Below are 26,401 nucleotides of genomic sequence, written 5' to 3'. Positions count from 1 at the left end.
TGTAGGACTGCCCCTTGGAATCACACTCAAGGTAGGCTACTGGCAGTCCCAGCTCTGGCCACATTGGATTCTGATGCCACGGTGATTGGATGGAACTGGTGTAACTGAACATGCCAAACTAGTCATTTCAGATGTTGAAATTCCCAGTGGCTAAAAGCCAGCCAGAGAGGTGACAGTTCACCAAATGGGCTGCGTATGTCTGGGTGGAGCTGAAACACTGTAAGGATCTGCTTGTATGAAATCAGAGAGCTCTGTCAAACCTCGTGGCCTTCTCCAGCTGAAAGCTGTGGTCCAAGGGAATAGGCATTCCTCTGCCAGAGGCCAAAATAAAGCAGGACATGCTTCAACCAAGGCCCACAATAATGTTGTCATAGCAGTCTTGGCTTAGTCTTCACAGAGCTTGTCAGAAAGGGTTTCCTTTTCTTCTGTCTGCATCCCTGCTGTGTTATGTATTCTGCTCTCCAGGGAATCACCTCCCTGCTGCTGGGATTACAACTATTAGCATTTCTGGGGGAGCAGCTGCCAATCCACCCAGCCCTGTCATAGTTCAGAGACAGTGGGCTGCCTGAGGGGGGCTTTACCTTGCTTTTAGATGCTGCATGGAGTCCCTTCATCACAGCGCAGTGCACGCAGTCCCCCAAGCACTGCTTTTGCTGGCATTCTGCAGAATGAATTGCCAGACAGTATTTTTGCCAACAGAAGGAGCTCAGATTGTTCTGTGAGTGCAATAACTAGAATGAGAAATAATAACTTTTTTGTTTTGGGGGAAAAAATCAAGTTCAAACAAAATGCTACCCCTTGGAACATACTGAAAAATATGCACATTGACATTTTCATGAAAATGAAGTATATTTTGTGGTGTTTTTTTAATTTTTCCTCAACTATTAAAAGTGAGACCACCCAGACTACTACTCATGCCTTCTGCATGGAAGTTTCTCTATGAACAGGGCATCTATCAAAATTATGGTTTCCTATGGGATATTAACAGTAATGTATTTCTGTACAGACCCAAAGTTCCACTGATTACGCCTGTCAGGGCAATACCCCAGATATCCCATCACATTCAGCAGTTCTATCTTGGACAGACAGGTTGGGTTCTTTTTAAATGTTGGTTTGAGAACTAACATTATTCCCAGTTTAACTATGACCTTTCGTATGGCAGAAAGCTCCTTTTGTAGCTGAGATAAAAGAATTGTAGTGTGCTAGATGGAATTGAATTACCCCCTTATAGCAAAAGTGTTTACAACTCAAACATCCAAGTAATAAGGTAAAAATTAATGTTTTTTTTATTGAATTGAAGATCTAGTGTAAAAACAGTCATTTTGCAGTATCATTTAAATTCGTAAGATAATGAAGTGCACAAGAAAGCCTTCACTTAGTATATCTTCTTTCAGTAGAACATCTCTTCCCTGGGATGTATTTTGTTGTTATGCTAGAGATACACAGAATCATATTGCAAAACTATAAGGTGCTTTCTTTTCCCTACCCCATGATTAATCAAATTCTTCTTGGAGTAGCCCCGATAAACCTTTTTGGTGATGCACGATAATTCAGAAACCAATAGTTACTACTGAAATGTTAATGAACTGTGGACATAAAAAGTCAATCGCTTCCCTCAAACCATTTCTCTGGAAGGTATCTCCTAACAGTGTCTATAATTAATTTGAATTCCCTACACAGCTGCTCACTTCATAACAATTACTGATTTTTGCTCGTTTTCATCTTGCATTGGCTCTTCCAAAGATACCCGAATGTTGTTCTATATTTGTAGATTTGATGGAGGGAGCTAATGGGAACAATAAAATGATGTGGGTTTTAGACATGTTGAAATGTTGTTAGTTTGTGCAAGATGACGAAAAGAACGAGAGGGGGTTTACTGGGTCTCTACTTCGTATTTCAGGATGTATGAGAACTTGAGATTGGCATTCTCTTGCACCATGACACGCACCTCTGTGCAGCCAGAAGTATTACATGTTCCTTCCCAGTAACCATCTTTACTCAGGGTCAGAGGAGAAGTGTCTTTACCCTGAACAAATGCCTTTGCTATACTATGCAGCTTGAGCTTAAACTGAACATTGCGATTGGCTGGCAGCAGCCCAGCAAGTGGCTCCAGTAGTTCATAGCTTTCTGCCCAGTTTCTATAATTCTCTGGAAAAACTGGCCACTTCACTTCGGTGTTTGGGCAGGAGATGAGGTAGTTGAAGATGTAAATGTAATTGCCTGGGTCTGACTTCTTCTTGGCAAAGATTCTAAGAACAAACTTTCCTGCATGGGGGAGATGGATCTTAAACTCAATTTGGTTTCCTCGATGGATTTCCATGATGTGCCTTCTTCTCATATCCTCAGTCAAGCTAGTGTTATCCGAATGCAGTGAGGGAAGGACACTTATATCTTTACCCAGAGTGAAAGTGATGGAACACCGCCCGTCATTGGTGTGAATGATGGGGTCAGGATGTGATGGCCTCAGGAATCCTTTCCGCTCCGTGAACCAGCTGGGTCCAACAGGCTGACGTAGGTCCTTTGGAAAACGCATGTTCTTGTCCACAGAGCTGCACTCTAGGGTGTATTCTAACACCTCATTGTAGTGATCCTCTGAGCCTTTGGAGGGCTTGGCAAAGACCTGTAGCTTGTGATTTCCAGTCTTCTGGGGATAGATCTCCAGTTTCATCCCATTCTTTTTTAATGTCATTAAACCATGTTCCTCAGTTCCCTGCAGCTTAAACATAAATAATAGTGGAGCACGGCTCTCGATAGAAATAGTTGCTTTTCCGTTTACTGTGAAATACAAAGAAAATAAACTGTTCAGGAGTTTCCTCCAGTTTGTTTATATAAAATCCCTGCACAGAATGACCTGGAGGACTGAGTGACCCAAAGGCTCACCAGTCAGTGAAATGAAGGGGTTGCAGTTGGCTGGTTCTAACTTGTCAACCACCGGCCAAATCAGTGTCCCTCCCAAGGAGCAAGATGGGGGTGGTTGCTTTGGAACACTTGTTTATCTTATTTTATATTGAATGAGATGGAGCTGGTCAGTGGTCTTGGATCCTGCAGAAGATGGAGGCCTGTGTGAGCTCTTGTGTTACATCTCAAGCTGCCCACACTGTTAGGGACACAGGAATTGCCAGGCTGGATCAGACCCAAAATCTAGTCCAATATACAACAGAGGCCAGCACCAGCTGCTACAGAGGAAGGTCTGAGAGCTCTACTGTAGGAAGAGATGGGATAATCTGCTCCCTGTGTTAGGTCTCATCCTGATCTCCAGTAGCTCAAGATTGGCTTAAGGCCTGAAGCATGAGGGTTAATATTCATTATTGGTAACTCTGGATATTTTTATCATTCATATAACAATCCAATCCCTTTTTGAATCTTGTTAAGTGCTTGGCCTCTTGTTTGAAGCCCCTTAACAGCTTGAGCCATTTCTGTTTTTGCAACCTTACAATAAGGCCAAGATTGAAAAAAAAAAAAAAAAAAAAGGGGGGGGGGGGGCCTAAAATTAGGCTCCTAAATTCATAGTTAGCACCTGAATAAATGACTTATGCCAAAGGGAGCTGCTGGTGCCCAGTCCTGAAAATCAGGGTGCTTATTTAGACACCTATGGTAAATAATGATTTAGAAGTTGAACTGTAGACACCCAGTTAAAAATTCTTGCCCTTATTTTCTAGGTGGAGTTCAATGTTTACAGCTGTGTGATGGGGTATGTACCCAACAGAAGTAACAAAAGAGTTAACTGGGGCCAGAGCAATTAATGTATTGGTAAAACCTGGAGGGGGAGCCAGGCACATGTGAAGATGAAGCCTGGCTGGGGGAGGGCTGGGTGATGAGCATAAAGGGAGGAAGCCCAGCTGAGAAGGAAGGTGCAGGGAGAGAGGGGAAGAACTTCGCAGTCCATTTCTGGTGGTTGGAAATTGGAGGAAAGGCCTAGAAAGAGGCAGATGTACAGTGAGCCAGGTGAGGGAAAGGGACTGAAGGAAGGCCAAGGTAGGAAAAAGTCTAGGGAGGCAGCAAGGAATCTGAGGGAGCAGACCTGTTGAGTTTTTGGAGCTGGGCCTCCAGAGAGAAAGCCCTAGCAGGTGTTGCTCCACACAAGAGTGGGAGGACACCATGCAGCGCCCGGGAAGGGGTGAAGAGTCTGAGGAGGAATGAGCGTAGGTAGGGACAAAGAGTTATGTTCAGTTGAGTTTATTGGACTCTGTCTGCTGTGGAAGGGGTGGGACTCTGTGACCTGGCTGGAGGGTCAAGTCACAAGAAGAGGCAGACCATTGCAAAGCCAAAGAGGCTGAGGGGATGCTGGAGGAGGGCCTGCTACACCACACCAAGCCATGAGGGAGCATGCCAATGGTGAGTCCACTCCATGAAAAGCTGCTAATATAGGGGCTAGTTTAAGTAGCCCAATCTAATATGCAATAACACTTCTGATTTCACACCTTTGGGACTGAAACCACAAGCAGATGATATTCACTTGGGATTTCTGTAGGCCCTAGGGCCTCGCGCAACCATGGTTTACCCCAAAGAGACAAAAATTGGGTCAGTGAGGGAAGAGAGCCTCTCATGCTATCTATTTATCAGCAGTGAGTGGGAAATGTAACTCATCCAGATCTGTACGAGATACGAGCGCTCTGTAATGTCTCCTGTTGGGTGACGTTACCTGTTTGGATGATGGGCGTTTCTGGATGTGCAGCCAGCATTCCCAGGTTGTAAAACTGCATGTTGTATAACATGTTGCTCTCAAACTCTTTCAGTGTCAGAGCTGGCTTCAGGAGCTGCCAGTTGCTGTTGTCTGGGAAATGATTATTAATAAATAGGGCCGGGTGCGTAAGGAAATAAAACTCCTTGTATCTGGAACAAGAGGGAAGAGGTTAGCAAAAAATGGAAAGTATTTAATTAGTTGTAAAATCTTTCAACCATGCATCTCAAAAATTAAATGTAACAGTATTCTAGAAGTGAAAGCAGTGTGTGGAATGTTGACAATATGCCCAGCTGCTATTATCTCTTTTAATAGGGTGCTGCCATGTGAATGGTAGGGGAGAGGACAAGGGCCCATTCCTATATTGCCTGTGTAACCCAAAACTCCCAACCAAGTCCCATTTTCAGTCCACAAGGCAGTGTCTCTTTATTTAAACACTTATGCGCATGCTTATCTTTAAACACGAGTGGCCCCGTTGACTTCAGGGGAAAAGTTTTCATGCTTAAAGTTAAGCATGTGCATGAGCATTTGCAGGATTGGAGCCTTAATTTGTAGATGCTCTCTCATGCAAATTTATAACATACTCTAAGGCCTCTCTCTTATATATGAAAATGTGGCCTCATATGGCCCTCTGGGATATCAGGTACAGGATTCAGACGCATTCAATCAAACCATTCAATCAAAATACAAGGTCTGAGAAAGATGTCCCTTTTAATTGCATTTGGGGTGAACCTTACACCAGTTTTAAAACTAATGACAAAGTGCTCTTAGAATTATGTGGTCTGATTTCTCCCCACCCACAGCAGCACCGATAAATGTGCGATACCTCTGAAAATAAGACTGACAGTTGTTTAGAAAAGAAATTGTCCTTTTTTTTAAAAAAGCCCCCAATTTTTCATTTACTTCCTTTTTCTGCCTCTGGGCAATTGTATTGGAATTTCCTGTTTAATTAAAAAATGGAGGATTTAGGAATTTTAGCCAGTTGAGTGATTTTAATATACAGGGCACACCTTAAAGCTTTCCCATTAGGCTTATAATACAGAAAGACCTAGTTTTATAATGTTTGCTTTGAAAATTAATTTAAGTATATGAAATAACTAAGAAAAAACCACATGTATATACTTCAGTTTTAATCCAGAATAAAAGTAGAGTTTTTTGAACATTTTTGAAAGCCCAAATATTTTAATGCAAGTATCTGGGGAATCTATTAGCAGGTGTCTGGATTGGCTGGTTGCTCATGTTACCCCATCTTTTTAAAAGATAGTCAAAAGGTCTGCTTCATGTAATGACAATAGAGAGCAAGATTCTCTTCAGTTCCAAGTATAATCCTGGGGTGAGTTGTTGAATTCTGGAGTTTTATTTGTTCAAAGGCTCTTGTAGGTGCTCTTGAAAATTTTACCTCTGTAGCCTCAGTCCCGTTGTCATAAGTGACTTAGGCCCAGATCCTCAAGTGCCTAAATACCTTTAACTCCCATTGATTTCAGCTCCTAAATATCTTTGAGGATTTGGCCCTTAGAAGCGAGGTCCCATGACTGTAATTGAGACTTAGGCTCCTAAATTACTAAGGTGCCTTTGAAAATGTTACCCCAGGTGCCTTTGTCATAAATTAAAAGTACAGATTATAAAAAGACTGAACTACCAGCAGCTGCTTCTCCCCCCTCCCCACACCAGAAAATTTTATTAAAGCTCAGACCAAACATTGCCCCCTTGCCACACACGCTGGCCCTCTTCATGCCCCAGGTTGTTCTAGGTCTGGGTGTTAAAATAACAAATGGTACCGTACTGAAAGGTGAACTTGCTGCATGAATCATTGACTGAGCCACTTCCCCAGGTGCTGTCCAGCAGATGCCACCTTCCATCAAGGTAAACTGCATTCCAGGCATGGTCACTATCCCCTGTAAAGGATTGTCCACGTCTGTAACTGTACCCTTTAGAATATCCTGATAACTCCATGCACAGTACACCTGCAACACTGAGGGAAGGAGGATGTTACAAAGCAATATCTTATTCATAGGGAGCTTTTCATTTTTATACAGTTGAAATCATGGGGCTGCACAGGGGTGACCATGAAAATTAGTGTTTCTGTCAGCATTAGATCCCAGAATCCTGTAGTCACCTAGTTCTTTCCTCTGATTGCTAGACCATATGCCTTCATTGCTCACAGACGAAATACTGATTTCATGTGCAGTGTCTATTTTCTTTGGACTTGTCTGAACTGCAGTTATAATTCTACCAGCCCAGGTTGGACTGCATTCCATCGGCTATCTCCCTATAGGAGATGCAGTCTGTTTCTTCCAGTCATGAAACATACATTCTGGTTGAGCCCTGCTTGGCTAGTGGACTCAAGCAGAGATTGTCTTTACTAGGCTGTGATGGATAATGCCTCCCCACAGGAGGCTGGGTACCAGCATTGATCCAACTGTGCTAAAGTCTGTTGACACCTTCCTGATATAGAGTAAGATGGATCTCTGACCACGCCTTTTTCTGAGGGCTTGGGCAGTGTGTTCTATTTTAGGAGAGGGTAACTTTTTTCCATTCCTTGTATGATTCTTCACTCTAGTTTAGTGTTACAACCACTACGCCAACAGAGCACGCTTGATTTCCTCCATCTTGTTACTCATTGGAGTCACTTCCAAGGTTACCCAACAGTAGAGACAGCCATCAATTTTAAAGATGGTGGCTATCAGTCTCTGAAATAAGTGATCCCAGATTTTTAATGCTGCAGTAAGATGTCCTAGATTTTCCTAAACTGATGGAAATTGGTTTAAAAAAAAAACAAAACAGTTTTTCTCTGAGAACGCATTAAGGGGGTGGTGGGGAAGATCAGTCCATATTATTTTTATACAGAATGAAAGCGAACCCATCCACTGGACTGGACATTGTTATGTAAATAAAATTAAAATAGATTTTGCATGAATCAGTGTCTGTGCGATGGGATAACAAATGGGATCTAAACACATTGGAATCCTGTGGACTGTTTGTCCAAATTTGCTTCATTTAAGCAGAAGATTGTCCACTGAATAGGTTGGAACTGAAATTTTTCTTGTATTAAATGGAGCAGATACTTAACACAATAAATTATGTGTACTTTAGAAACCAGATTATCTGTGGAACGAAATTTAACAAAATTTAACTCAGTGAGATGCAAAGGCATTCATATGGCAGAAATAAGGAGAGCTACAAATTGATGGATGGATATTTGGATAGTAGCTGGTGATATAAAGAAATTTAAGATGGACAACTGATACACCGGCTGTGAGTTCACAGCGTGATGCTGCTCCACAACAAAGCAAGGTAATCTTTGATCTATAAAGAAATCTCCTGTAAAGTTAGGGTGGTAATAAGGCAGTTTCACACAAAGGTCTATTAAAACCTTAATCTGGATTATTATGTATTATTTGTGTTGTGTTTGTGCATAGGAGCCCCACTTGTGGACCCCAGGATGCTATCAACTTCAGTAGGCTTTGCATCAGGCCCTACGAGGAAGATCTTGTTTTAGGGAAGGATCAGAGACTGCAGTGGTACTAAAACTGGAGTGTGATGAATTGAGAGCCAGTGAAGGAGTTCAAATTAGGTAGTCTGAGGAGAAAGGAGAGGTGAGGTGGCACATACTACCACTGTATAAACACATTCAAGGGCGGAGACTTCTTTATATTATCTGGGAAATGGGGCAATCAGGATTAAAGGCCTTCAAAGAAAAAACTAAAAGAAAATTCAGGGTACACATGAGTCAGCATTTCTTAAACCCATGCTTAAGCCAGGCATAGGATAGACCATAACATAGAGGTAATGAGGGCCTGTCACTAGAAATATTAATCAACATGCTGGTCAGGACTGGAGGGAGAATTGCATTGGTGATGCAGAAGGTCAAAAAAGTTGACCTACAATGTCTTTGCCAGTCCTTGATAACTTGTGAGCCAAATTCTGTTCTGTTTCACGGCAGTAAATCTGGAGTAGCTCTGTTGACGTGAATGGAGATAGCTTGGATTTACACTGGTGTAACTGAGAGCAGGAGCTGGCCCATTGACTTGAAGGAAGATTGTAGATAGGTGTTGCCAAGTAATCTAGGTGAGTTGGGTATTCCCGTAAACCCTCTGAAAATCCCAACATTAAACATGTCTAAACAGAATGCCAAGGGTCATATTCTGCCCAAAGTTACCACCCCTGCAATCCCATTTAGGATGAAATTAGTAAAACTATCCCAATGGTGAGAGAAACCAGAATGTGTTTGCAATTCCCAAGGGAAGAGGTAGATGCATTACTGCTAGAGTCATTTAACAATGGACTGGGCAAAATGCTGGCTGAACATAAAATATAGGAACAAACCTGTACTAGCAGGAAGATGGACTAAACAGGTTTCTTACATTTGTCATTTAGATGTTATACAAATAAAGTAAATTGTTCAGGACTAGGGAGAAGTGTGAGGAACTCAAGAAATAGCCAACAAAGCCAGAAGACGGGACCCCGTGGTGGTAGATGATGACATTAAGTGCAATGTAATCTGGATTGGAAGAAATGATTAAGCTGATTGCATGTGGTGATGCCATCATTGTAAACACTTTAGTGAAAACATTTGCTCAATGCACAGAGATAATTAAAAGCAATAAAAGATGCTGGCCTGTGTTAAAAAGAAGATAAAGACCATGCAGACTAATATGGAGAATGTTACACTGCCTTTATATATCTGAATGACACATCCTTCTCTTCAATTCTGGGCTCAATTTTGGTGAACTCTTCTTAAAAAAAAAAAAGAGGGAGGGTGGGTAGGAGGGGGAGAAATGTTCCAGAGAAGGACAACAGAAATGGTACATGGCATATAGGGGGGAGGGGATTCTATATTAGAGAGTAAAAAGATAGGACTATTGAATATGGAAAAGGTAGAAAGCAAAAGGAGAAGGCCAGTTGAGTGCCTGCGTGTACTCATACCCATAATGCCTGCATAAGGGCAGTCTATGCTCAGGTCTACACTGGAGACTCCAGTCAGTTCTGCTGAAAATTTATTGTATTGAAACCTGGGAAGTGCAAATGCTTGTGTGCATTCATACTAGCCATGTTGAGTCAGGTCCCATGTCCATGCTAAGGCTGTCCTAAGCTGATTTATCTCACCATCACAAACAATGGGTTCACAGTGGTCCCAGCAAACAAACCACCTGCATTTTGCTGACTGCCACCTGAGAATCCAATTTTGGACAATTAAATATTGCTGAAGTATTTGTAAAAATTCATGTTTTCATTCATTTCCAAAAATGTTTGATTTTTAAAAGTTGGCCTTTGGGTGCTGACCTCCCAGTACCAACCTCCTAAAAATGCCCTGGTCTTCATTAATGCCCTACCTTCCCCTGCTACAGGACTCTCATCTGGTCAATCATAGGAGGTTTGCCAGCTGAAGAGGTATCCACCCATCATTTGTGCCTTAGACCCTTGTCCACACTGGCACTGAAGCAACTGAGGCTCATTCAGTGACGTGAACGGGAATTGTGTGGTGCTCATGACTTGGCGAATCAGTTCACTCATTACAGTTGCCTCAATATGGATTTAAGAGCCTAATTTTAGGCCCTCATTTTTGAAAAATGTGGCCCTTGAAACATCTGAAATCAGGAGTTCTGCTCTTTCCCTACTGCCTTCATAGTTAAAGACTATCTAAATTGTGTACAAGGATGGTAAGAAGAGGCAATGAGGTCCTCTTGCTAGAATGGAATGTCTTTGTCTGGCAACAGAAACAGAGGAAATGTGTTATGGGTTGAGTTAATCCTTGTTGTGCGTTGGGTATGACCTCTGTCTTACATTCAGGATAAATGTAAAGAAACCATTATGATCAGGTGGCTGAAACAATAGCAGTAGCACCCAAAACACAGACACATGCAAAAGCTGAATAGAAGCTGAATCATGTGGCCCAACAGGTTTCAAATATAGGGGTTAGGGCTTTGATTGGTGAAGCTGTTTTTACTCCTGGGGGAATTCTGCACCATAAAAATTCTGCATATTTTGTCAAAATAACAATATAATCACACCAGTTTCAATTATTTTTGGTCATTTATTTCAAAATACCTATCAGCAAGTATGTCTGTAACAATACGGACAAAGATTCAGGAAATGTTTTTTTGACAAACAGATTCCTTACTAGGCATATTAATACAGAACTCAGAGTAATAATTCATTTAAACTACAATACAGAGCTGTATTTCCCACGGCCCTCAGAAGCAGTGCAAAGGTTTGGGGAAGTCAGGGGTAACGGAGGAGCTGAAGGAGAGGGAAGTAAATTGCTGGAAAGGAGCCTGGGTGTGAACTTGGAGGTTTGTTGAGTATGGGTGGGAAAAGTATGGAACAGGTATTTTTCAGGGGCAGGGAGGGATTGTTAGGGAGCTTCCCGCATGCAGACCCTGGCTGACCCCTAGCCTTTTCCATTCAGTCAGGCACATCTGCCCTATCCCCTTGTGTTCCTGCACCCCCATGTGTCCTTGCACTCCCTTTCCCGATGTGTCCCTCCACCTCCACCCAGACACCCACTCCCCTCATCGCCATATGGCTCTGACCCCTCCCCCTGTCCCTATGTGTCCCTGTACCCCTTCCTCCTGTCCCCATGTGTCTGAGCCCCACTCAGCCACTCCCCTGTCCCTATGTGTTCCTGTACCCTCTCCCCCTGTCCCTGTGTGTCTCTGTGCCCCCACCCAGCCACTCCCCTGTCCCTATGTAGCTCTGCACCCCCTCCCCCATCACCATGTGGCCCTGCACCTCCCCTCCCATTCATCACCTGCCCCAGTCTGTCCTCCTCCACTAGCCCTTATGAGCCCTTGTTTGACCCCACCCCCAGCAACTCCATGTTGTCTGTCTCCCCATAGCCCCTGTCTCCTGACCTGGCTGACAGGGGCTGCAAAGAAGGTAGGCTCTTTTTCTTCCCTGGCTGGCCAGGAAGGGCTGCTTTGTTCTATTGCCACAGTGCCCTCTGGTGGGCAAAAGGCGGAACTGCAGCAATATTTCGGCAGAAGCTTTTTTCTGTGCAAAAAATCATAAAAATATGTGTGGCTCATTAATTATGCGCATGGGCAGAAGTGCAGAATTCCCCCAAGAATATGTTTTGGTCTGTGTGTGAGGGCACAAGCTGAAGCACGGTGGGACAAGCAGAAGCAGTGAGAGAAAGCCAAGCAGACAGGCACAGAAGGCTGGTAATGCGACCTTGAGACTGAAAAAGCTAAGAGAAAAAGCTTATAGGCTTGGAACAGCCAGCAAAGAAACTGGTTTTGTTTTATTTTGTTTTCTTTCCCCTCTGTGTTCCAGGAAACGGGACTTTACATATTCTTTGTAAATAAACAAAATTGCATCCAAAAATATCTGACTATTACCAATTTCTCCTTCTAACTGGAACAATCTATAAAACACCAAATTTTTGGCTAGTTACTTGAGTGAAAGGAGGTAACAATTGTCTGACAGGAGGAGAGTGTACTGGGCCAATACCTGGTTAGTATTCGATAAAGACAAATCAGACTGAATGCCTGGGGGTTTTGTAAAATCATAGAATGAGGAATCAGTGTGGAAATGTTTCAGTAGTGAGTAGATGAGTGGAGCTTGTGAATAATACAAATACCCTTAGGAATATTAATTTTTAATAAAAGGGTTGTTTGTTTCTCAGTATATTTTTCTAATTACATTTGGAATAGCTAGCGATAACTTACATAAAATGCAATTATAAAATCATAGTTGATTATTAATTCATAATTTTAATATTTTATTTAAAAAAAAGCAGAATAGATACCTGGAACACTGAGTTGTTGGCTAGAGGCATTCTCCACATTAGCATCTTGCAGAATATTTTTAAAACATCAGTTTCCCTCTCAGTAAACTTAAGTTATTAATGAGGAATATGCTTCTAGTGGTTCTTGGTTGGGAAGAGAAATCAGTGACTACTGACATGTGCCAATTAAAATCTGATTTTCCCAGGCCTACCTAAAATGGGAGTCAGTGTGCCAAGAAGTTGATGGAAGGGCTCCATTTGGAAAGGGACCCTGTGGAAGGTTTCAACTAACTTCAAAATTAATTTCTTATCACCATCATTAGTTCATAAACCCAAACTATTACAAACATTTGGGGCATCAGCCGTGATTCCCAGGGTTTGCCTTACACAAGAGCTGTATCCTTTCTCTACTGGGGATGGAGAAATGTACTGGAGAAGCAATTTGTGCTACATTCATACTAAAGGAATTTATAGTTTCTGCAATGAAACGAGCCTCCCTTTACATGAGCTGGATATATAATTGGTTGTCAAGCCCTACTCTAAATCCTTTAAGGGCCAAACCCTGCTCACTCGTTGAAGTCAACAGGGCTACTGGCATGTGGAAGGTGAACAGATGTGGTCCTGAAATTACAACACATCTGCAAAATGGGAATAATGATACTGACCTCCTTTGTAAAGTGCTTTGAGATCTACTGATGAAAAGCATTATATAAGAATTGGGTATTATTATTCTGGCTTAGATGTGAGGGTTTTTGCAGAGAATATTGGAAAAGCTTACGCCTGGGCTTCAATGACTACCTCTTGCATGCGAGTTGGTTGCAGATAATGTTCTTCAGTATTTCAGCCTTGCCATTCTTTTAACCTTCAGATACAGAGCTACTCAAAGAAAAAAACCACAGCCTCTTCTAACTAAATTATCTCCATGTATTCATCTGCCATTATGTTAATGCAATGCGAAGCTCAGCAGATGGCACAAAGTAAATTATGCGGGGGGAGGAAGGGAAAGCAAAATTGACCTTTTGAGGACTTACTGTTATTCCACATCATAGTTTGAAAGAGAAAGTTTCAAGTCCTGTTTAAAGTCATTTAGGTGATGTAAAGGGAGACAGAGTAGGCACAGAGATGACAATATTAACGCTCCTGGGGGTTGAATGTTTGTGATGTTATTTACCTGCACATTTGTTGAAAGAGCCCAGCGTATCCCGCACAAACACTCTTCCCAGTGCGAAGGACATCCTTTGGCTCACAAGACCGCTGGCCTTTGTTATGGAAGCCCGCAACATCATATTCTGGAGAAATGAAGACAAAGTAAAGTTCCTCCAAAAGCCTGGTGCAAAGGGATTGACCAGCAATAGAAAATGTTTAGATTATTTTCATCTCCAAGAAGCACAAACAAAGAGAAATGATCTGTAGTAGGAGCTGTACAAAGATGTTTCCTCTGTAAATGTCTGCTTTGGGTTCTCTCTGCATGCATCTCCTAAGGAACTAAGTTGCAAACCTAGGCTCTGATTCTGCAGTCAGATCCAAATGATCCAGATCCAGATACTTATTTTTGTGCAGAGTCAATGTGTCTCCTTAAGGATCCATCTCCATACAGCTCCAATTGCAGGATCATGGCAGTAAAGGGTAAAATGTAAAGTCCTCAGTATCAGAGAAAAATCCTTGAAAGTATATAATCAATGAAAAACATGGAACAGTTTGTTGTGAGTGCGTCACACATCAATGTGGGTAGAGCTGGGTAATTGTCAACCTTTCCATGGCACCAAAACTATTCATGAATTTGGATCAAATTTGGCAAATTTTTGCCCTCCCAAAATAGATTTTTTTTTTAAAGTCAAAATAGTTCATTTGAATCATTTTGAAACAAATCTGTTGAAAGATGTTTTGTTTAGAAATTTATATATATAATGTGAAAAACACTCAAACTAAATGAAACACTGAAACCAATTAGTTCTGGATCATTTTTGAGTGTTTTTCCCTTTTGTGTTTTTTGTTTTGTTTTTAGCCTGAAAAATGTTAATTTTTTTTTCTTTTTGGTTCAGCCACCAAACTGTAAAATCAATGATTTGCTCAGTGCTAAATGTGGGCAGGGAATTTATAGTTTGAGCTGCAGGAAATAATATTTTCAAAATAAATACAAAAAAAGAAACAAAGGAGGGTTTATTCCAGGCAGAGCTAGAGAAAATGGCCCAGGAAAGTTAATTTTAATACCTAGTAACCTTGACTATGGCCATAAGTCTTTATAAAATATGAACATATTTTTCTGACAAAGGGCTAAGGAGTGCCATCAGCACGCTTGTAACATTCCTCCTTCCTTGAATGCTGTTCAGGAGAAGAGAGCCTGCGAATGCTGCATAGACTGATGAAATGCTGCAACTTGACTTTCATCTGAAAGACTCCATTAATGTAAGTGCCTTTAAGTCTGCTCCTGAGGGCACAAGAGAAGGAAAGCTCTAGAGCAGTGATTTCCAAAGGCTCCTTAGTGATCTGTGGAGCACTGGCTGTTGGGATACAGAGAGAGCTGGTCACATGGTACTGGCTCCTTGTTTCCAGCTGCTAAAGTGCATGAGACGACACAGCTAAAAATACATGCAGTGCTTTTTCATAGAGGGATGATACACAATCATGGACAGGAATGGAGATGGCCCATGCAGTAATGGATGGGAGGCGAGATGTTCAGGAGATGCTCTCTTTTTTAAAATGTGGGCCAAACCATGACACAGTTTGTAACAGCTGCTCTACAGGATCCCCTTTAGAAGAATGAAATGTGCCAATCTAAAGGTCATCTACTAGCCAGAACTTGACACTGATTTAAATTCTGATTCCAAATTGTAATCCATTGTGTGCAAAGGGGAAGTCGGAGAGTCTGCCCTCTTGCATGCCCATCACCAGGGAGGGTGGAAAGGGAACTGGGACAAAGAGCTGTGAAACAGGGTGGTGGGAATAGCACATAACAGTGCATCAGAGAATATCCTAAGAATATGAATGGGAATAAATGGATTCCCAGGTACTATAAATCAAGCAAGTTGTTCTGATGGGATCTTCAGTTATAAGAGCATTTGTTAGTTTTGTCCTACAATGAACCTCAGAACAGAGAGATTGATTAAAAACTTTATAATCCATCTCTTTCCAGCCTCCTCCTTGTTATACAGAAGAATCCTCATCTTTTGCTAAATTATAGTATTTGTTTAACATGTGATATGTTCTCCTACACTTTTAGGAGGATGGACTCTATGATCAAATACAGCTATTCGATCTCCATACTGTATGATTTTAATTGGCATAGCTATGTATAAACATGTCAATTAAATAGGTGCCTGAATTATTAGAGGCCCACTGGAATGCACTGTGGTAGCATGACTCAGTTTCTCTGTTTCATGAAATGCTTAAAAATAAGCAATGTATAAATAACAGGCATGTCATCTAAGAGTGAATATAAGAGGGGTGTATGAACCCAACACTGATTCACTGGGGTCTCTAAGAGCCTGAGCCCAGTTAGGCAACAGGGTGGCAGCTGGAGGGAGCTAAGCATAATTGGTGATCAAATGCACCTGGGGAGGAGCACAGGGCAGTGGGGAAAAGGCCAGGGATGACACCTGGGAGAGGTAGCTGGGAGTTTTATCTTCTGGACTAAAGGCAGCAAGAAATTTGGGAGGCCTTGAGCCAGAACCAGAGGGTTCTGAGCTAGGAGGAAGCCTGGGGCCAGAGCTAGGTTGTCCTGAACCAGGAGGAAGTTAGAGGCAGTTGAAGCCCCAGAGGCAGTAATGATAAAACATAAAGCCACTTGGATTGAAGTTTGAGAGGCTGCAGAGAGAGATGAAAAGGAACTGTGTAGTGCCTCTCTACGTAATAGATGCCAGAGGAGCTGGCTCTCTAAAACTTCACAAACCAGAAGGGCCTCCCCGACTCTATTTTAAATGTCTTGATTTGTAAGCCAATCTCATGTCTTTCTGGGGTTTGACTCATAATTTTTGAACAAGTGGGGTTGGCAGCTACATTATTTATTATGGTGCCAGTTGACTGCACAAATCTACAATGTATATTTTAAAATGTAATTCAAGTGGAGTTGAGGAAAACATTTTTCCTTATTTTAAGGCAGGTTCAGTTCAGTAGAACCTCAGAGTTACGAACACTTTGGGAACGAAGGTTATTCGTAACTCTGAATAAAATGTTACGATTGTTCTTCCAAAAGTTTACAATTGAACATTGATTTAATACAGCTTTGAAACTTTACTATGTAGAAGAAAAATGCTGCTTTCCCTTTATTTTTTTTAGTAGTTTGTTTAATACAATACTGTATTTGCTTTTGTGTGTGTGTGTGTATGTCCTGCTACCTGATTGTGTACTTCCAGTTCAAAATGAGGTGTGTGGTTGACTGGTCAGCTCGTAACTCTGGTGTTCCACTGTATTGTGCAGTTTTTTGTACCAGTGGTAAATCTACTTTGCACCACTGAGGACTGGGAAACTCCTGCTCTGGTGGTGCTTACTTCTTGGCATGGGTGGCTGCAGCACATTTGTTGCCAGAAACAGACCTTTACTGGACATTCTGTGTTCCAGTATGAACAGGCTTCATGCTGAGGTTTTTAGTTACATGTTTTCGGTAGAAGAATACATTTGGTCTATAAATCTGGGTGAGAGAGAGGGAGTTAAACATGCCCTTCTCTTGGGCCCTGATCCTGCAGACAGCTAGTGCCACTTACTTCAATGAAGTTGTGCAGGTAAGGATTGCTCGTGTGCTTTGCAGGGTCAGAGATGGGTTGCAGACACAGGACTTAACTTCCTGGCAAATTAAACACTTAAAGAATCACACGTATGTTACAGAAAGTAGCTGAAAAAGAATGTTTATGACACTTTGTTGAGCATGTACGCTCTCTTCTGCATGTCTCTATCCACTCGTGAAATGCGTATGAAAAAACGGGAGCCCACTGTTTGTAAATGGCTGTCATCTGCCTTATTTGTTCAAGGCCAGAGTCTGTCCAGCCCATACTTGTGTGGTCCACGTAAAGGTCAGGCAGAACTGCAGCCCCTAGTAGAGTGGGGAGGGACAGGCACAATGTGAGATCATGGCTTTTCTCTCTCCCTTCTCCCCCTGCCCCTCAGAATAAATGTGTGCAAGCTAGCAGAGCTGGCCAGCACCAGGGGAGAGGCTACATGTCACAATCATGGTCTTACTGATGTTACAACCTAGCATTTTTGATGCTGCAGTCACTGGCATGGTGGTGACTTGTGCTGTGGCATCTCTGAATAACTCAGGTGGGAAACTCAGGCTTGTCACATAGGAGGAAATCACTGACACATCACCCTGGTGGAAACTGGCAGGGATGGGAGAGGAAGTACAGAAATATAGATAGCGTGATAACCTCTCAATAGAGTTCTGGATAGTGACGGCAGACTTTATTTATCCAGAATTAATTGTGGGCTCCCCTTCTCCTCCCCCTCATGTGCCCCCTACAAACCTACTCACAACATGCAATCACAGTATAATGATAGTGACAGCTGCAGCATTGTCTGCTAAATCTGTGGGAATCCAGGATCTCAGCCTACCTATGTGATGGCATATCCACATCCAAATGGCTCTGACTTTCTCCAGATCAGTCCGGGCTTCTCGGAGCAGGACTTTCACCAGTTCCTCTATGCTGTTCTTGACACTCACCTGTTTTTGTACGGAATAAGATTAGAGGGTTCAAGTGAGAAAATACTAGGAGGTAGGATGTCCCCCTTTTTCTGCCTTCCTGTTGAAGTCATAGGGGCCCCTCTATGACATTGCTTTTGTTTTTGCATGCCTGGCAGCGCCTCTGATCATTTCTGCACAGCTCTCGATGGGCAGTACCAGCACCTACTCTGTAACAACTGTCTTTTGAGTTTGCTCATTCCCTGATTTATTGGAAGCTCTCTTGGTGAGAGACTTCAATGCTCATGAGACTAGTTCCTTTTAAAGGCAACGCAGATTAGGATTATTGTGGGCCAGACATATTTAACCTTCATGGCAAAGATCAACTTTTCATCACAGAATAGCCACCCTTACCAACCAGTCAAAGGACATTATGCTTATCACCGCCTTCACAAAGCATATTTTGCTTTTAGACCCACAAAATCTTCATCGATGTCACTGTTTGTTGTAAGAGCCAATAGTCATATATCACCACTGGTATTCCCCATCATCCCCTGCACACACTCTGATTTCTATTGTCTCTTAACAAAGCAGCTATGTGTTGTTTTTAAACTTGAGCTTCATAGAATCATAGAATATCAGGGTTGGAAAGGACTTCAGGAGGTCATCTAGTCCAACCCCCTGCTTAAAGCAGGACCAATCCCCAATTAAATCATCCCAGCCAGGTCTTTGTCAAGCCTGACCTTAAAAATCTCTAAGGAAGGAGATTCCACCACCTCCCTCCTAGTGAATAAGTTTTTCCTAACATACAACCTAAACCTCTCCCACTGCAACTTGAGACCATTACTCCTTGTTCTGTCATCTGCTACCACTGAGAACAGTCTAGATCCATCCTCTTTGGAACCCCCTATCAGGTAGTTGAAAGCAGCTCTCAAATCTCCCCTCATTCTTCTCTTTTGCAGACTAAATAAGCCCAGTTCCCTCAGCCTCTCCTCATAAGTCATGTGCCCCAACCCCCTAATCATTTTTGTTGCCATTCGCTGGACTCTTTCCAATTTTTCCACATCCTTCTTGTAGTGTGGGGCCCAAAACTGGACACACTACTCCAGATGAGGCCTCACCAATGCCGAATAGAGGGGAATGATCATGTCCCTCGATCTGCTGGCAATGCCCCTACTTATACAGCCCAAAATGCTACTGATGACTCATCTGAAGTGATGGAAATTCAAAGCTGTAAGTCCACATTGAGAGTGATTGATATTTTTGGTCATACTTTTTCCTGAGTAGGCTATTCCATAGTTGAAATGGCCAGGGAAAGGTATTTTCAGTGTAGTTTTGGGGCAGAAGTTCTGTAAGCCTAGGTCAGACTGAAGGACATCATCACCTCATTCCCCTTTGGAGCACCTTGGTCTCCCAGGGAGCGAGCTCCTGAATGGCTGAAGAGAGTGTGGTCTTGTAGGAAGACTGAGTTAGATGAGACGTACCTTTGATGCATAGGCATCAAGTTTCTCAAATTGCTGCAGGTCTAATGTCATGGATTTCAGACCGGATTTGTCCCATGGATATGCTGGAAACAAACATGGAACAATGATTCCAGAAAGGAGAGGCTTTGTAACTGGCCAAACATCAGAGCAAGAGCAATCAGCAGAGTCTCCCACCCACTGACTGAACTTGCTGTGTGTGCATCAGATGACACTTGAATGGGACCCTCCTGGTTTGTAGGCATCTGCTTTATCAGTTCCTCCCATCCAAGCCAGTCAGATGTAGTGTGCATGTCTAAGCTGGGAGTTCCTCTTTGCATATTTTGCACAACATAAACTGCACAGAAAAATCTGACAGTAAAAATAGGGTCTGATGTCCAATAGGTGTCCAATCTGATAACACTAGAATATCAGGCCTAGAGGGGTCAAATAGTATTCATCAAGAGCTAGCTTCTGATATCCATAGTCCTCAAGTAGTCTCAATAAAATATATGGCACTATTTGCCTGATAAAGGCTCCGATCCTGCAAAGCACAGAAGTAACTTTACTCATGGAAGTAGTGCCAGTGAAATCAATGCGGTTACTGCTGTGAGTAAATTCATTGATACATATAAGCCTTTGCAGAATTGGGATTTAAGATTCTACTCAGCAGGGGAAAGGGAATAAGAAATTAGCCCTAAATTTATGACTACTGTAATATTTTCAAATGAATTATTCTAATATCTCCCCTTATTTCACCAAGTATATACATCTCATTGAATATTCCACACATAATCACTTATTCAATGGATAGCACCCCAAAATTCATTTGAATAGTGAACAAAAATCTTTTTTTTTTTCTGCAACCACCACTAAGCAGGCCATTCTAGCAAGTCAAAGCTATAAGAATCCTGCCCTCTGCGATACTGGGATTAAGAGATTCTTCCAGATATTGCTTTATGGCTGTTAAATTGCAGGGAGGCAAAAGGGAAGGGGGAATAAAAAGGATAATAAGAGTTTAAATTTTTATTGTGTGAATTCTGAGTGCCAATAAATAGCAAGGGAACTGCTTAAAGTGTAAGGGTTGGTAACCTCAGCAACCCAGCTGTGGTGGCATGAAGAAAGACTAGGTTATGTTACCAAACGGGTGGAGAACCAGGGATGTGGAACTGTTACTCTATATGTATTGCTGTGCCGCTGGAGGTGAGGGTCATCTGTCAAGAGCAAGGACTGAACCGGTGACTTCAGGATCACAGAAGCATGAGCCTTTACTGCCTGAGCTGAAATACACAGCTCTTACAGCCTGCCTGTATTAGTCTGATCAATCTTTATCTGTGGCCTAGGCACCACTAGAGGGGGATGGAGCACCACATTGAGCAGACATGAGTGGTTACATAGGGTACGTCTACACTACGAGATTAATTCGAATTTAGATAATTCGAATTTGGGAAACAGATTGTATAAATTCGATTGTGCGCGGCCACACTAAGCACATTAATTCGGTTTTTAACCACATTAATTCGGTGGTGTGCGGCCACACTACCCCATTAATTTTAACCACATTAATTCGGTGGTGTGCGGCCACACTACCCCTAATTCGAATTAACAAAATCGATTTTGGTGCTACTCCGCTCGTCGGGGTGGAGTACAGAAATCGATTTTAAGTGCCCTTTAATTCGAAGTAACTGGCTCCGTTGTGTGGACGGGTTAAGGATTAATTCGGATTAACGCAGCTAAATCCGAATTAAAGTCGTAGTGTAGACCAGGCCATAGAGAGCACTTGTTAGCTCCCATCTGCAGGAGCACCATCAATGGAAGGCAGGCAGGAATGACTGTCCCCAGGCCATCCCAGTCAGGCAGGGGCTGCCAGAACAGGCTGCCTTCTGTGAGGTGATGTGTGAGTACAACCCCTTCTGCATTAGGAGATAGCTTCATCTGCTACTAAAGTGCTCTGTGCAGGTTCTAGCATCGACACTCCTAACGCTGGGATAGCTGCTATCTCAGACATTGGCTTGTTTGCTGCAACCTTTGACTCCTGCAAGTGGAAGCCATAAGACCACCCTTCAGGATGGATGGCCGCAAGTAGAACTCAGTGAGACCTCTTAGTGGACTCGTGTCTAGTCCTTTGGGAAACTGGGGCGGTCTTCTCTTGGCTCTGGTTTAAGGCTAAGAAGTAAACTGGTTTCCTTAACCTTAGTGGAAAGTGTGCTCCCAAGCTGGATCTGGTTAATGGAAGCGTCTCTGTTCTCAGAAGCTCCCACCCCCACTGGCCAATTACGTGAGCAGAAATCTCTGAGCCTGGATTCCTCAATATTCCCCCAGACTTAGTTCAACAGCCTTCATTGTAATGGGAGAGCCAGCCAGTCAATTCAATCACAAGCAACAGGCATCTTCTGTTACCTACTGGGCCAAATTTGCCTAAAACAGTGTGGGAGCGCACATCATCTGTTTCTCTAACAGGCTTGTTTGTTTATCTAGCTTTTCACTGAAAAGGGGCTATTACAGTGACCTAAAGAGAGATAAAGCAGATTTACACATTTGAAAGGTTCTTATTCTATTCAGCTCTGAAAATTACATCTTGCCTTTTGGGAGCCGAATGGGTTTTTAAAATTGGTTATCAGTTTTCGTCTTTGTCAGGTTATAGCTGCAAAGGCTCCCCACAGACACCGAATCCACAATAACTCATGCAGTCCGACACTATTACCTTGGCAGTTAGAAATGTGTAGCAGGCCCATTTGCAAAGCAGACTTCTCAGTTATGTTGCACATGCAGTCTGTCTAAAACACGCATGACATTCACCAAACGATCCTGACTTCGAATCCCAGACAATACAGCGTGCAAAGCAAAGTATAGAGTGACAGAAATGAAATCATTCATTTGCTGTCACTGTACTTCGATATAGTTGTTTTTAGCCAGTACCACATCATTTCTGTGATCAACGTGAGTCTTATTTCTAAAACCGAATGTGTGTCCCGTTGGGGGTGCTCACTGCAGTGAGGAAACTAAGCTGTGCTAATCACAGAAAGCTACAATACAGCAGATAGTTACCATGCAGGTCTTTTCCACCAGGCAGGGGCACTCTGCTCTTCCCGTTCTCTTGAAAACCTAGAAGGTTGCCAAAATTGAGGTGAGATAAACAGTAGAGAAGTAGAAAAGGGTAGAGAAAGTTAGTGTGTCTCTGTGGAATACATGGAGGGTTGAAAAACAGGCTTTTATTTCCTTGTCTTTAGCCCTATGGTTCATATCACATTGCATACAGCCCATGAGGGAGGGATGGAAGCAGCACAAGATAGAGATGAGTAGAGAGCGCTTCCCCTCCCACCAGTCCTATGACCATGAAGGTACCAGATAGCACATTCACAGTCAGATGTCTTCTATAGTAGGCTGAAGGCTGGGAACATTGTGCTCCATCTTGCCAGCAAGCCAGCCAAATGGCTCACTGTATGGAAGAAATTCAAGTGTGTGTTTCGGCGAGATCTTAGCTTGTGTTAACACCTGCAGCACAGTTATTAAATGATACCTTCCCAGAGCGAGCTACAGATCAGCTGGAGCATGTTTTAGGGGTGGTGCAGCCACCAGAAGGTCACCAAATGTGAGATATCTGTAGTTCTGGAGGAGGCCTCACCCCCACAAAGAAAAGGATTTTGTTCTCACTACCAACTGCTCCTCTTGATACAAGACCCAAGAGCTGGCAGAGCACAACCAGCATCTGCCCAGCAGGGAGTCTGGCACATGTCCACCTCTAAGTAGCACAGTCATCATCTGAACTCAGCTGCTGGCAGCCTCTCCAGTGCCCCAAGAAGGCAGGCCCTGTAATGGGAGATGTTGGGCCAAACTTATGGCTGGAGCAACTCCACTGAAGCTGGACTAGTGTTTCCACTCTTACAAAATACGCTGTAACCAAGCAGCCTCACCTTTGTTATCCAGGCCTGTCAGACTGGGCAGCTTGCGGACTCCTGCAATAACCCCCAGACAGAATTAGTCAAGAGTTACCAGTGGAAGAAAACTTCACCCGTCATCCCGGTAACCTGTCCCTAAACACCTCTGTGAGCACCACAGGCTCCATCTCATTCCTATTAAAGCCCATGGAATGTCTTAATTTGCCCTCAGTGGGTTCAAGCCACAGATGCACTGAGCATTTTCTCCTTTCCTCATGGAGGCTGCCACCCAGGCATACTGTCCTGATCAGCCCAGTTAATGCTGTTATATTGATCAGAATGTAGAGGGTGTTGGACCTCTATCAAGGCTACTTCCAGTCAGGAAAAAGTGCATCTGTTCCTCTCTTTAACTGAGTCTAGGTCAGCCTGTGTCTGCTTTGTGAGCTGGGAAAATATTGAACAGATGGACTTGGATTGCCATTTTATTTGCTATTGGGTACTACAACAGTAATGGTACCTTACGTTTCAATAGTTCTTTTCTTGAAGAATTCCAAAATGGTTTATCCGGTGTGTTCAAAATTCATGTACACCCTTCCAGCCTCAATGATCTGCTGGCTTCAAAGGGTGTAAATAAGGGTAAAATGTGATAGTGTTTGACTACAGAAATCACTTTGCCCACTACTAAAATGCAGCCACCTCTGGGGCCAAAATACAGGTGCCATTCTGCACCAATAGCACTACGCAACAGTCCTGGCAAGGGGAATACACAGGAATCACATAGGAATGCTTGAGATTGATTGTAGTGGGAGTGGCTGATCTAGCTAAATTTGTATAGGCCTTTCCATTTCAATCCTCCTGTTTTGGGTTGTGCATAACTTTCTGAAACTTTCAACTATTGGGCTGAAATTTCCCATTTGGTCTTCAAAGCTGAAACTTTGTTTTGTTTTAAATGTAAGTAAAAATGGTTTAGGTTAATCCATTTTTAAGTATGAGGGATTTGAAAAGGGAACCATACACTTTTATATCTTTTTTTTTTTTAATTATTTTTTAAGTTATAAAGCAGCTGGCGGTTGGAAACTTCAATGCAGCATGGAAGTAGTGGTTACTGAGGGGAACTGTCATTGGGTGTTCCTGTGACTGTTAGTTTGGATTTGACTGAGTTATGAACTTTGGAAAATCACACTTTGAGCAGTGTCATCTTTCCGTTACTTTCATCATTGATATGCACAGACAACAGGTTTAACACTGTGGTAACCAAATGAGCCCCGCTTCTCCCTGCTCTCTAGGGCAGCTGATATGCCATATCTTAGCTGGCCCAAATGTTTTAAAACAGTGATGTACCTTTCCCAAGGGAGAATTTCTTGAACAGCTGTGGGGTGGTATTTCTAGGATGTACCTCGACAGTCACATGAGTTCCTGCAACAAACAAAGAGTCAGAAGTGGGCAAGGAATGAAAAAGCAACCAGCAAGTGAAAACATATAAGACTGAAAATATCAAAGATTACTCTTCCAAGTGAAAACCACATTCATTAATATTGTACCAATACTAAACTAACTCATAGGGCCTCCACTTCTGCCTTTCTACGTTAACATCCCTCTTGTCCAACTTTCCCTCCCCTGCCTGTTTCTTCTCTATTTGAAAACCAGAATGTCCTTAGTGGGCTGGTGCCTCAGTGCAAACGATTTGTCCACATGCCTACCATGAAGATATATTTGTTCTGTTATTTTTAAATGAAGTGTACAGGTTTGCAGCACTATGGACGGAAGAAGAGGTAAAACAGTGAAATAAGCAAATCAAAAATGATCCTATGCACTTCAGATTCCTGGTGTAACAGATATTAAAACGTTCCCCGGCCTCTCTCCCCTTAACAATGAATTGGAAATGGAGTCAGAATTCTAGGAGTGCATATCTTGGTTTGAAGATGGTGTTGTGTTGTGTGTTTCAATTAAAAAACTAGAATGATATAAAAGTAACATTTGCAGTATTTTTGTAGCCGTGTTGGCCCCAGGATATTAGAAAGACAAAGTGGGTGAGGTAATATCTTTTATTGGACCATCTTCTGGTGGTGAAAGAGACAAACTTTTGAGCTACACAGAGCTCTTCTTCAGGATTAAATGGATTAAAAACTGGCTAACTAAGGACTCAAAATGTAGTTGTAAAAGGGGAATCATCATCAAGTGGGTGTGTTTCTAGTAGGGTCCCACAGGGATTAGGTCTTGGCCCTACTCTGTTTAACATTTTTATCAATGACCTGGAAGAAAACATTAAAATCTTCGCTGATAACATTTGCAGATGACACGAAAATTGGGGGAGTGGTAAATAATGAAGAGGGCAGGTCACTGACTTAGAGCAATCTGGAACGCTTGGTAAACTGGGCACAAGCTAACAATATGTTTCCATACAGCTAAATGCAAAAGTATAAATCTAAGAAAAAAGAATGTAGGCCATAGTTACAGGGTAGGGAACTCTGTCTGGGAAGCAATGACTGAAAAGGACATAAGCCACCAATATGAGACTATGGCCAAAAAAGCTAATGCAATCCTTGGATGCATAAACAGGGGAATCTCGAGTGGGAGTGGAGAGCTTATTTTACGTCTGTATTTCGCACTGGTGTGACTGCTGCTGGAATACTGTGCCCAGTTCTGGTGCCCACTATTCAAGAAGGATGTTGATAAACTGGAGAGGGTTCAGAGAAGAGCCATGAGAATGATTAAAGAAGTAGAAAACATGCCTTATAGGACAGACTCAAGGAGCTCAATCTATTTAGCTTACCAAAGAGAAGATTTAGGGGTAACTGGATCACAGTCTGTAAGTAGCTACATGGGGAGCAAATATTTTAATAATGGAATCTTTTATCTAGCAGAGAAAGGTCTAAGATGATCCAATGGCTGGAAGTTGAAGCTAGACAAATTCAGACTGGAAATATGGTGTAAATTTTTAACGACGAGAGTAATTAACCATTGGAACAATTTACCAAGGTCATGGTGGCCTGTTCATCACTGCCAATTTTTATATAAAGATTGGATGTTTTCCTAAAAGCT

The 26,401-nt window shown here is 42.5% G+C and overlaps 1 protein-coding gene across 1 annotated transcript in view; it reads right to left on the bottom strand.

Annotated features, from left to right (window-relative positions):
• Nucleotides 1-1,873: 1,873 nt before the first annotated feature.
• KY (kyphoscoliosis peptidase) overlaps nucleotides 1,874-26,401 on the bottom strand; it is a 31,808-nt gene continuing 7,280 nt past the window's right edge. Inside the window, exons 3-11 of the mRNA XM_026660808.1 lie at nucleotides 24,701-24,775; nucleotides 23,396-23,437; nucleotides 22,530-22,586; nucleotides 19,506-19,588; nucleotides 17,955-18,063; nucleotides 13,582-13,699; nucleotides 6,465-6,653; nucleotides 4,643-4,833; nucleotides 1,874-2,775 (exon numbers count right to left, since the gene is read on the bottom strand). Of these exons, the coding sequence (XP_026516593.1) occupies nucleotides 1,874-2,775; nucleotides 4,643-4,833; nucleotides 6,465-6,653; nucleotides 13,582-13,699; nucleotides 17,955-18,063; nucleotides 19,506-19,588; nucleotides 22,530-22,586; nucleotides 23,396-23,437; nucleotides 24,701-24,775 (1,766 nt within the window). The remainder of the gene's footprint in view (nucleotides 2,776-4,642; nucleotides 4,834-6,464; nucleotides 6,654-13,581; nucleotides 13,700-17,954; nucleotides 18,064-19,505; nucleotides 19,589-22,529; nucleotides 22,587-23,395; nucleotides 23,438-24,700; nucleotides 24,776-26,401) is intronic.

The sequence above is a fragment of the Terrapene carolina genome, unplaced genomic scaffold, assembly GCF_002925995.2.
Source record: "Terrapene carolina triunguis isolate 2854851 unplaced genomic scaffold, T_m_triunguis-2.0 Scaffold837, whole genome shotgun sequence".
Taxonomy (NCBI): Eukaryota; Metazoa; Chordata; order Testudines; family Emydidae; genus Terrapene; species Terrapene triunguis.
This window is presented reverse-complemented; position numbering and strand designations above follow the sequence as displayed.